Below are 11,998 nucleotides of genomic sequence, written 5' to 3'. Positions count from 1 at the left end.
AATTGTGGGCGATTAAAAGTTTCAATTTTCACGGAGTGTGTGTATCCCCTTTTTTCAAAACGTAATGTTACGCGAAAAGGCGCATCCAAACCAGTTTTTTTTACTAAATTTTTCAATTCAAACCAACAGACTTTAAACGCCATTAAATATTATGCTAGAACATTTCAAAAGATAGGAGATTGGTCCTCATTGATAATGCAAGTGTCTCTACCTGTCGGTCAAATCCAAAATGGCCGCCATGCTTTTGGTTGTTTGGGCCTTCATTTGTTCGTACAAGGACTCCAAGTTCATGCACTTTGCTTCCCAGAACTGAACCTCCGCCATTGGACCGGGATACTGCCCTTCTCGATTGAGCAACTCGGCCGAGTCCTTACTCAGAACCTCGTCCGATTGATACGCCCATTTGATGATGATGCCTTCAATGTTGTTCTTTAAAGTCATGTCGCAAACCTCACCATTGGACTCACGAACCCGCATTTCCTCCTCCTGAATCCGCCGTTCCCCTTGCTTATGAGACAAAGGCTCGTTAGCAAATCAATCTTTGTTTTATAATTAGCGATATCTTTAAGCTCATGCATGTTACTTGAGGGAATGGAAGCAAGGTTTTGCCCTTGATGTGGCCACGAATTTGATAGACTGAAGTGGCCAATTCGTGGACTTGACGTTTGATGTCGTCGGCAACACATATTGGAAATTTCTCGAGGTTCTTGTCATTTTTCAGAAGCGGGACTAGTATCTAAGGTTTCAAATGAAAGAAGGATCAAACTTTGTCCACAATAAAGTGAATATTTGAAGATAGACCTCTTCGACCCAAGCACAGAAATGATCCAAGGAGTTGGGATGGATATCTCCGCAAGTCAAAACGGACATTATATTATCCTTGGGTAGTGGGGTCTTGTCCCGTTTGACGAAATATACGCCCTTGGTTTTGAGTTGGGACGGCCAATCGGTGTGAATAAAAAGATGGCCAGAAAAATTCTGGCTGATGACCAATTCCTGGAAACAAAAATCACCTCAAAAAACGGTTTTAAAATCCTATAATAAACTGTAGTACGGTGTCTCCCGAAATTGAGTTCCTCTTCTCTTGGTGACCCTACAACCGGTAAGATAAGTCCCATGGGTTAAGCTAATATCTTTTTTACTTAGTCATACCAAGTTCAAAACATTTTTTTGATCCAATTGATAACATTAATATATCAATTCTTGAGTTTCAGCCGAAATCTGTCTCCACCCTTTTGAACGTTTTTGTTCTGAGTATTCCGATTGATTTCAAGCTCCAAGGAAGTTAACTTCTTTTGGACGAATACTCGTAGGATTTCGATTGGACACAAGTTTGGAGAATTACTAGGCCTTATGGCTTTTTTCTAAAACAGACCTATCACCACGGCATTAACATAAAAAGTCATTTTGCCTAACGAGGCTAAACATCACGCAAGTTACAAAATAGAAGGCCCCCCCCAAAAAAATACTTCATTATTGATCGTAAAGCTGATGGTTGATCTAGGTTGGTATGTAAGGCGGCTACTTTTCATTACCTTGTTCAAAGCTGTTAAATTGATTCATTCGCAAAAGAGCTGAAGTCAAAGACGTTTAACTTCAAGAGAGGAACTCAATTTCTACACACCCAGTACTATAGAGCATTTTGCCCTACAGAAGTTAAGAGCATCAAACATCGAATAAGACATCCTTGAGTTATCATCATGCAGGCTTATTGACATTTCTATGTGCCTGCATCGAACTTTTTTCCCAACATGATTTGTTCACACAATTTAGTAATGCTGAGATAAATATCACCTTTGTCTAATTATCAGGTTCCTCAACTTACAAGCAAATAACCAAATCTTATGTGACTGAAATACTGGGTAGAGTATGTGTTACAATTGACGAAGCAAAGCTACTCTGAAACACTAAACTCGTCTCATGGAAAGGGTCAGTTTACCTGTGGATGTCCTCGATCGATGAAATTAGTCAAATAAGTCCGTTGCTCGTCTGAAACGAGCATCCGAGTCCACTTGTCTGGTTTCAATCTCAAGGACTTCAAAGTCACGTCCTGAATGTAAGTGTAGCGAAAATCTTCACTCTCCCCCATGATGGATGTTGAAATTGAACAGGGGAGACCAGAAGATATTTCGTTCTGTTATTGTTTCACTGATTCACTTATAGCTTCAACCAGAATCCAAGTATGAATGCGGTCAATGCTGACGGAAGGCCCTGGCAGACAAAGTCGCAGGGCCTAATGCAATTACGCTGTACTTGGTCATTTTCTATCACTAATTTGAAGAAAACAAATACACCGGTGAAATTCAAATTACGGTTTAATTGTGGAAATGTCACTCAAGGTGAGGACCGTGTCATTAACTTGCCATTGAATTGATGTTAGAAGCTGATAACTAGCAGTTTACTAGATCTACAATTGTAGATATTCTCCTCGGGTTTAACTCCCTTTCCAAGTGCTGCATTGAGGTATTGATTTAACAAAACTGTTTTCTCTCCATTCTCGTCTCTCTATGTATGTACAGCTTCCCTTCAATAGAACATAGACTACCAGCTATTGGCTCTGGTTCTATTGGCCCAGAATGGACAAAGGACGAGGAACCCGCGAGATTAGAGGGCCAATATTCCTGGGCTAGGAATGCATCCAATTGAACTTGGTCATTCTCCTTCATTCCTAATGAGAATGGTTGAATGACAAAGGCCTGCCTGGTCATGCTGATTGTCACCCTGGGTGACTAGAGTTCCGTTAGTCCAATGAAAATCTATCCGTTCCATGAGTGGTTTTGATCATCGTTATGGATATTTAACACATTTTCTCTCATGAGCATTTCCATTGAATATCAGTACAAACACGTGGGAAAAAATATCAGAATTGACGTTATGGCATCTCTCTTGACAGAAAAGAACGGAACTTTCACTTTCACTGTTCAGCTCACTATTCTTCTTCTGATTCTTCTGTATTGGTTTGATGAATAACGCAAGTGTCTCTTTTCATCACTGATCGTTTCTCATCAATACAAAATACCCGGAGCCATTTCGGCGGGTCTCCGGAAGATCACATTAGGGTTAGTCGTGGATTGTTTGGCTGCAGCTTCATAGGAGTTGGATCTGATTCCGGCATGAGACTTGGACACGGGATTTTGGTGACGAGAGCAATTGTGAGCATGCCTTCTGGAGTTTAGTGCTCCTTGCTCTATTGAATCTTTGGTGGCAAACATGCCCGACTGTGGTTGTATTGAGTCCGGATCGATCTCAATTGATCCTAAAGATTCGTCTGAGAGAAAGTCTTCGGTCGACGTGAGACTCTCTTGGCCGTTAGATATCTGCATTGAACTCCCTGAAAAAGAGATAGGCATGAGTTTCTTTTGGCCAATGTCTCACGAGATGATAGTACATGTACATTGGCCAATGTAAGTGGAATTTTCCCTTGCCACGTGTATTGTGGAAAGTTGTCTTTTTGATGGCCAATTGTGCGTCTTTTACAACAAAAATGATGATGAATCTTCAAATGTTCAAAAAGCCAGTGGTTGAAATAAGGTAGTCTTTGGTGAGATCGTACGAAAAAGCATGTATCATGGTATGAGCCCTTGCACCAATCAGCACCGCAATAAAGTATATACATATCTTGTACATGTATGCATTAAAATTATTTGTATGTATATACACCCCAATCGGGGATTCGAACATGCCACTCAACCAATTCCAGAACCCACCTTCGCCAAAACCTGGAGCCGAGGAAACCAAAGCCATTCATTGTGTTTCACTCTCGACAAGTCATCAAACACCAATCACAGCCCTGTTTCATCATCATCATCATCACCCTCCAGGAAGGACCAAAGTAACGAAAAGAACATGAGCATTTTCGAAAAAATCACTCTCATCGACAGTGTTAGCAGCTTGCTTTTGTCATTAGTCATTTTAAAATCGCATCATCCCGGCATGGGGAACGCCTTCCGAGCACCTTCGACAGGGTTGAGGAGGAGGCGTGGGTGGACCCCATTTGTTGTCGTGAAGACTCCTCCTGGACGTCCTCATAGTTTGTTCTCGCGTCAGTCCGGAACCTGTCCGTAAGAGATCTCTTAGTTCCCTTAGATCTGCCCGACTGGCCCTCATCTCATTGGCCGTGTGCAAGTCGTGAAAACTGGAGTGGAAGTTTCGGGGAGCCACGGCGGGAGGGCTACGGTCCCGAGGATGCTGATGGAACTGATGGAAGCTCAAATCTCGCCAGTCCCGATTTGTGAAGTTACTGGCTGGATTGGAACGACTTCGCCATCGAGCACCCCGTGGGCTACTCTCGGTGGCTTGGAATGAACTGCGAGGATGCTCAGTCCCCACCAAGTTGGCGAGCGAGTCCTGAGAGGGCTCGCTCTCAATACTATGACTACCATGTGGAGGATGCGGCCTACGAAGGCTGTGCTGATGGCCACCATGTTGTTGGTGATGGTGTATGTTGTGATGATGGCGGTGGCCATGATCATCATCATGGCCGTGACGACCATTGCCTCGTGGTCGAGGAGGAAGTGCTGAAAAAGAAAGAAGTTCTTTGTGCAGCTGGGCGCTACAAGTAAAAGTAGCTGAATAGCATCAAGAGACAGATTATTGGTGAAGAGAAGCAAACTTAGGTTGTCAGTGCATTCAAATTCCCCCACCAGGTTGCCAGTCTACATTAGCAGCTTTAGAAGGGAGATAGATCAAGAGCGAAAAAAATGGCACAGCACCCCCTATTCTTACCATTTTTACGTTGTTGGGGAGGCGTGTCCAATCGCTCCCTATTCTCCCGGAGGTGGCCAGCCAGCTTCCCAGGTTTGATTGGGAAAAAAGACGGAGAGGGTGTGCCTCCACTTCCGGTAGATTGTGTACTGCTACCCGTGTACACATCCACTCTGTCCTCAGCATAGATACCCTCCTGTCCCATTGCGGAGAGTTGACGCCCTTTGGGCATGAACATGATTATGAATGTGATGGCAGCGCTGGCCATCAATCCACTGGCCATGCAAACATCCTTATATTGAGACGGAGTGATGAATCCAGCCAAAATCCATAGAGTAAAGATGCACACGGTGAATCCCATGGTGAGACCAATATACATGGCTTCCCTGTAATTCTCCCTGACTCCGCGGGACTTGAAGGCCAGAATGACCACCACCAAGACCAGAAATATGACATAGAGAAGACCAGTGATTTGTTGCTCAAAAGTCACGGCGCAGGTGAAGTAGAGCTCCCCCTCAGGTTTGATAGCAAAGGAAATTACTTCGGCGGGTGTGGATACCAGCCATTGGACCCCGATCACGATTTGAATCAAAATGGCAAAACAGAGTAAGAGGCATTGGTAGGTGGCCGGGAGATAAACCCCACTGTTTAAGGAAATCAGGAATACCAACTTCACCAAGAGTGTAGAGTAGATGATTGAGTAGGATACCCCGATGCCAATGCGCATAACGGCACAAGTTACATCTGTGGGTTTGATGCCCAGACAAATGGCCATGGCGCAGCAAGTCAATAGTCCAAGCATAAGCATCTGTCCAAGGAATAAATGTCGCCTGCTGGGATTCGATCTTATTGACTTGATGACGAGATACGCCTCAAAGATGAGCAAAATTCCCACCAAAACCAGTGAAGCAACAACAATGGGAATAACCCAGATCTCGCCACGTAGGATGTCTGTCAGCGCTTGCACGGTTCCGTTGGTTGGCAGCTGTCCATCTTCAACATCTTCTACCTCACACACGATGCCATTGTCATCACAAAGATCAGTCGAATTTCTTTGGAACGGTTTGCTTGTAGCAATGGTGATGGGGGCGCGATCCGGACTTTCAGTTGGCTTAATAATCGGTCGCTTTGCCAACTTTTTGACCAGAACTGGAACGCGTGAAGGACGGAAGGTGGTGAAGCTACTTTGGAAAGGCAATGTAGACCTGGTAACGACCGCGGGTATGCTGAAATACTCCGTATTCAGATTCACACGTTTGGCGTTTTGCTGTGTCGAGCCCAAGTTCGAACTGGATCGCCTGTATTGAGAGTCACCCTGCACCCCATCTTCCTCTTCCTCTTCACTTTTACCTCTAGGGGTGGCTACAGTCGGTCGATAAGGAATCAGGGGTCTCGGTGAATAGCGCCTCACAATTGGCCGTTCTGACGCTGTGGGGTAGTAGCCTCGTCGATATTTCCCGTCCCTGTTACGACTGTTTCTGGTTGACGTGGGCGGTTCCGTTGAAGGGGGAATCGGAGGAGGAAGTCTGGGCGGAGAGGTGCTCTTTGTGGAGTACGGGAAAGAGAACGGAGACTCTTCCCCGGCATAGTCCGTCTTCTGGCTCTCCCATTGGGCCAGACTTTGGTACGGCGGTGGAACCCTGTATAAGAGGCCACCCATATCCGATGACTCGCCACGGGGACCATGTTTACCCAATCCTTGGCTTGTTGGGGAAGTTCTGGTAGGTCGAGGAATGTCTTCCTCTTCCACTTCAATGTCCGGGTTCCTATTTCGATAGCCTTGAACGGGGAGCTCTTCAAAGTTGGGCCGCACGAACCGTGGTCTGTTCCCCTCTTGATCTTGATCATGGGGTCTCATGCGAACTGGAATAATGTCCTGATCCAAATCCATTGGACTTGGACGTAGTTTTTGGCGCCGAAGTGGAGGGTCTATGTTAATATCGGCAGCAAACTCTTCTTCATTGGGTCGGTAAATCCCAGATGGGGGTCGAGGCGGCCGTCTTGAAACAATAGTGTTTTTGTAATTCAATGTTGGATCAAGTCTGCGCAGGTTCTTACGAGGTCCTGACCTTATGGGAGGTGGCGGAAGTTCATTCGGCCATCGTATTTGGTCCTCGTCATAATCTGAGTTCAGGATCTCTTCTCTTTGTCTCCTGAGTGCATTTTCGATTTCGAAAGGAGGTCTGCGATTTGGTCTCTGAATTTGATTGGGACGGTGACCTGAAACAGGTGGAAAATTTGGAAATCGGAGTTGCCTAGCCTCTGCTCTGGATTCCCCGACTTCCATATCGTCATGGTTGTCGTCCTCTTCTTCCCTTCCAACAATCTCAACCTCTTCGGTGGCATTACTGACCACGCCTGTTAACGCCGAGGTTGGAATTTCGATGGGGTCAGAAATATGGCTAATGTTGGTATTTGGTGTAGAAGAGATCTCTATAGATTCTGTCGTTGAAGAGGTTACGTTTTGCATCAAACATGGTTGGTATAAGATGGCGAAGCAGACCACCAAAGGTAGAATTCGACTTGAGACCATTGGTGTCAATCTCTCCCTGACCACTGCTCGAGCTCCAATCATCTTGGACGGTTTTCCTCTGAGTTCTGATCAAACAGTGTTGAAACGCTCTTTGATTGTGTTTGCACTTCTTTTCTTTCGTCTTTTCATCGCTTCCAAACGTCTCTTACATTGGTTGGTGGCCACTGTCGTCTTGTCATGCCATCAAAGTCGACTTTTGTCAATTTTAGTTGTGGCATGATTTCTCCCAAACTCCCTGAGAACTGTTTCTTCTTGGCTTCCTTGTCCACATCTTTTCCCTTCGATGGAAGATATCTAATTGTAGGGACACTAGCCGCTTTGCTTCGTTTTTTCCCACCTGGAACCTCGATTGTGGTGGATCTCCTTTAGAACGAAAATCATTAGAATTTCAACTTCTGACGGAGAACAGGGTTTCGACCAATACGTAGTCAAGTCGCCTTTGGCATTCAAAGGATGCGTGGTGAATTTCTGAAACAAACGAGAAAAGGGAGAAGGTTATAGCAGTACGTAATTCGTGATCTTGAAAGTTAGATCTTTAATCATCCGTTATTTCTCGTCTAGGACATTGATGCACGTACGTTCTGTAGTACATCCAGTTAGTATTTGCGTCTAACCTCGAATTTCTAACTGTTAATACCCAGATGGTGGCCAGGGCTATTTTTTGTCCACTTCGCCTTGAATATGAGCTCTATTACTCTCTCTCTCTCTCTTTCAACCATATGAACATACGTTTGACTTTGATTTCTAGAGACCTTCAAGACTTGTCCAACTTTCGCCCTCAGCTCTAATTGGCTTGGTTTTGAGTGTGTCTCTAGAAAATAGATGAGCGTCCTTAAATGATGTGTTTATCTTTCACAATGTGCTACGAAGACTGCAGATGACGAAACTGTCAAGAGATTTCTTCTATCCAGCGTCAACGAAGGCATCACTTTGTAAATGAAAAGCGTTACTAAAGTACTTACGAATCTGTTGATATTGACTCGAAAGATACCTACTTAAATCCATTTTCACGTCATTTCTTACCGAATATCAAGGACTTGGATTTCGCAAGCGAACAGAACACTTTCTGACAGAGCGTGACATTTTCAAAACATGGTATCATTTGAATATCTTGACGTGTATGGATGGTTTGCTACAATTTTGAGGTCTCTGCATAGAAAAGGTTTAGGGCTTTGCCCAGTAATGGCCAACATAGGATTGGAAATGGCAATCCAGCCTTGATCTTTGGGCGATTGTGGCGGTGAACTTTCATTTTTTGAATGATTCATGGAGGGAAGTCCCCTGGACCAATTTGAATACCGAACTAATCATTCCGGAAGATCATTTTTTCCATAGCCATGAAGTGAGGAAAAAATGAATAGCCAGTCACAAATGTCAGCTTCTACCGATCCTGCCTTCCTGGGCATCCTGGGCAGATCTAAGTCGATCTGCCAGAAATGAATGATCGCTCCCTCATGATTTTCGGATTAAAAAGTGTCATATGGGCTTAAGCATTGTGTTGGCAACACTTTCCAAGACGGCCTAATTCCACAAATTCAACACATTCGAGCACGAATTTCTCCGTTAGGCCCGGATGAGGCACCCCAAGTTGGGATCAAAAGCTGGTTTCAGCGTGCATTTTTATGTCACGTGCACCAAATTTGCCTTTTTGTAAGGCCAAGTACGAATGAAAAATGTTCTGCCAAACACCACGTGGTTTCATAGAAGATTTGCCATTGTCATTCATTCCTTTAATAGAGTTGAAAATGAGCCACACACAGCTGTTCTATTAATGAAGTAAAACTCTTGGAATTCAAAACGTCATGATAACTTTTCCCTGGGGAAGCATTTTCGACACCGATTCACTTCTCACTTATGGCCCAACAACGAAATGATGTATCTCACCACTCAAACCTATTCTCAATCTGTTTACAAACTGGTAATATTACAACTCAACAAGTCATTTTACAGTGAAAAGATGGTCCTCATAGAAGTTATCCATTGAAAACCAACAAAAGAAAATTTTCTGTGAGGAGATCCCGCCTGATTCCGTGATTCTCAGATCGTACAATACAAACAAAACAGGAAGACTTGAAAGGAATGAAACGGTAAATCAGCCATAGGAAATTGATGCTGGCTTGTAAAAGACATAGAAGAGGTGATTGACTGTCATTTGTGGTTGCCTTAAAAACCCTTAATTGTCTTAAGATCCGAACAATTCTTGTGCAAAAAGGCCATATAGTGGTAAAAGTAGCGCAATGAAAATTCACACCAATATTGGAAAACAGTCTAACCCGGATTCGATTTAAAGAAAGAAATTGATAATGCTTGCGGTATTCCGGAAATTTTAATAGAACTTGGTCTAGTCAGGAGCATACCTTCTGATGCCGTTTATCTCAACCAGTGGTTTCGAAATCCAACCAAGCGGATGCAAATGTTTAAATGTCTTTCTTTGTGGTAACTTTATTCAATGGCCATCGGAAAGCTTTAATAGAATGATCTTTTTGTGTTCATTAAAGGCATCCAAGTCATTGGTAAAACGCACTTTTCACGGTAGAACTGCAACTAAGCCCAATCTGATCCTAAAATTAGTAAGTTGTTGCTACATGTACTGGTTAATTTCCAATTTCGAATGATTTTCCTACTTGAATCCGATGAAATGGTGTCAGAATGAGAATTGCTTTTTACCTGACAGTATCTACGTTACTCCACGTATCTAGAGCATTGACATCACCAGTGTTGTCAGTCGTGCATAAATTGTTCACCGGAAGTCAAGATAGCCTGATCATTATTATGGTGATGATGATCTTGTTTCCATAAAATTTCACTTGTTTGTTGGACTCACTTCACGGATTGTGTGTACATACGTGTTTGCAAAACCATGACCACTATCACCAGATGCAGACTCGACACTAACAACACAACAACATCTACAGTGATTAAACACCCGCCTAGTACCTACGTAGATAGTAGGTACGTACGTACTTCAATCGGCGTCCAACGACGTTGAGCTGGAAACTCGCGTCTTTTCTCCCGGAGTGCCTTCAAGCGACTGAGAGGGAATTTTCCCTCCGTCACTCTGTTCTCGCTCTAGCTAACTCTCTGAGTGCCCTGTTAGCTCTGAAGCCGGGAAAGAAGTAATCTCTTCTTGACTTTGGCGCAATTGAAAGGCCGTTCTTGCCCTTCTGAACTGAGAACGGTTTTATGGATGGAAAGAGATACTTGCATTGGCCGAGAAGGAAGAAAATAGCACCGAATCAAACTCTACCCTCTCTCTAGCTCAAGCCTCCACTTAAGAGATATTAATTGTGAGACCAACTGCTGATAATCACACTAATAAGGAATGAAATGGATGAGGTATCAAGCATGTAATACTCGAATAATGGGTTTGATAAAGACTGGCCATATTACTTATGAGAATTATGCCCTTTTCGCTATTGCTGTTGATAAGAAGATTTCGTAAGCAATACCTGTCTCTCTAATCCGAGGAGATTCTATATAAGAGTAACTACTTGGATAGCAGCACCGTTTAAGGCCAAAACTACGCGTATTTTCAATTTGAAGTTAAATAATTGGTGCATCATATTCGTAATTTGTTGCTATTGCTCCTAGAACAAAACCATCTTTTCCAAAATATCGTTAGGTGAACGAACCTTCAACTTGAAAAACATCAATAATTTCTTCCGCGATATCTTTGTTACGAAAATGAGACTTGTTTAATTAAACAAGAAACAACTTGTCATGAAAAATACAATCAACTTTTGCACTAATTTCCATTACCACACATTATACTCGAGTGGTTTCCGTTACAAACTTGCACCATTCTCGTCCAGAGTGCTGGACATGAATCTGGCTTGCACTGACACAGATTACAAGGTTAAAAGTTCACCCCAGTTAGGAACCTCTTCAGGAACAGCCAACCTCTTCAATCCCAGATAGATTGGGTAATTATTGCTCTACCTCCCGACCATTGTCTTTGAATAAGGCGACATCAATTCTCACGGGTATTTACCTGAATTGTAACACAGCCTACTGTTGAAAAGTGACTTTATCATCTCCCAGCGGTCTTTGTTACAAAGCCACATGATCGTTGCCATCAGATTTTCATGTGAATTCGATCCCAAAGAGTTCCCTGAGAACGTCTTCAATGATATTTTTGCACTATTATACTGCGCCAATGTACGCCTTAGTATTCAGCACGTCAAATAATCGCAGCCTAGTGAGAAACTTTTTTCCTCATCACTCAATCTCTGATATTATGTCGACGTTTTCAAACTGAAATAGAGATCAAAACCAATATCAAACTGTGCCGTTAGAATTGGAAATCAAGACTTGACAATCCTTTTCAAGTCTCAACTAATTCTCGCCCATATCCCGATTGCAATCTCTTACGGTTCTCATCTTTCTCGTTTTTCGTCGCACCCTAGATGGGGAACCAAGGTAGCTCACTCGGGGCTCATAAAGATGGTACAGTTGCAGAAATCCTAGGCAGTGCTCAAATTGCCGGTATTCAAGAGAGATACGCCACACTTTCTCTCACTCCAGCGAGCATCCAGAGAGCTTCGTCGCTTGAATGGAGAACCGTTTGGTAAATTTGCGTGATTGTCAAGTTCTTTTCGTTGGTCCTGTCTGACAGGTTGTGATCTATGGGTGGAAACGCTGTGGTGGATATGATCGCTACTGGATGTTGTAAGTCCTCCGATCTATCTTCTACTCGTACTCGGCCCGAGTTGCTTCTTGGCCAAGTTTCTACATGACAATCCCGTGGACAATTCGCGACGC

At 43.5% G+C, this 11,998-nt stretch overlaps 2 protein-coding genes across 4 annotated transcripts; both read right to left on the bottom strand.

Annotated features, from left to right (window-relative positions):
- Nucleotides 1-207: 207 nt before the first annotated feature.
- On the bottom strand, nucleotides 208-2,197 carry LOC131886730 (dynein beta chain, ciliary-like). Its single transcript, XM_059235131.1, has 4 exons — nucleotides 1,940-2,197; nucleotides 802-996; nucleotides 584-736; nucleotides 208-507 (listed from the first exon to the last, which is right to left on the bottom strand). The coding sequence occupies exons 1-4, from the start codon at nucleotides 2,087-2,089 to the stop codon at nucleotides 208-210; spliced, it is 798 nt and encodes a 265-aa protein (XP_059091114.1). The 5' UTR covers nucleotides 2,090-2,197.
- A 531-nt stretch (nucleotides 2,198-2,728) lies between these two features.
- Nucleotides 2,729-7,839, bottom strand: LOC131887207 (uncharacterized). 3 transcript variants are annotated; one of them, XR_009374013.1, is made up of 3 exons: nucleotides 4,726-7,839; nucleotides 3,708-4,517; nucleotides 3,197-3,331 (listed from the first exon to the last, which is right to left on the bottom strand). XR_009374013.1 is itself a non-coding variant. In XM_059235757.1 (2 exons), exons 1-2 carry the CDS (start codon nucleotides 7,277-7,279, stop codon nucleotides 3,006-3,008), a joined length of 2,880 nt encoding a protein of 959 aa, XP_059091740.1. In that variant the 5' UTR covers nucleotides 7,280-7,839; the 3' UTR covers nucleotides 2,729-3,005. The 3 variants fall into 3 exon arrangements, 2 of the variants coding, with proteins under 2 accessions (XP_059091740.1, XP_059091739.1); XM_059235757.1 differs by lacking the exon at nucleotides 3,708-4,517 and having other exon boundaries at nucleotides 2,729-3,331; XM_059235756.1 differs by lacking the exon at nucleotides 3,197-3,331 and having other exon boundaries at nucleotides 3,391-4,517.
- Between the last annotated feature and the right edge of the window lie 4,159 nt (nucleotides 7,840-11,998).

This window comes from Tigriopus californicus, chromosome 9 (genome assembly GCF_007210705.1).
Source record: "Tigriopus californicus strain San Diego chromosome 9, Tcal_SD_v2.1, whole genome shotgun sequence".
NCBI classification, from domain to species: Eukaryota; Metazoa; Arthropoda; class Copepoda; order Harpacticoida; family Harpacticidae; genus Tigriopus; species Tigriopus californicus.
This window is presented reverse-complemented; position numbering and strand designations above follow the sequence as displayed.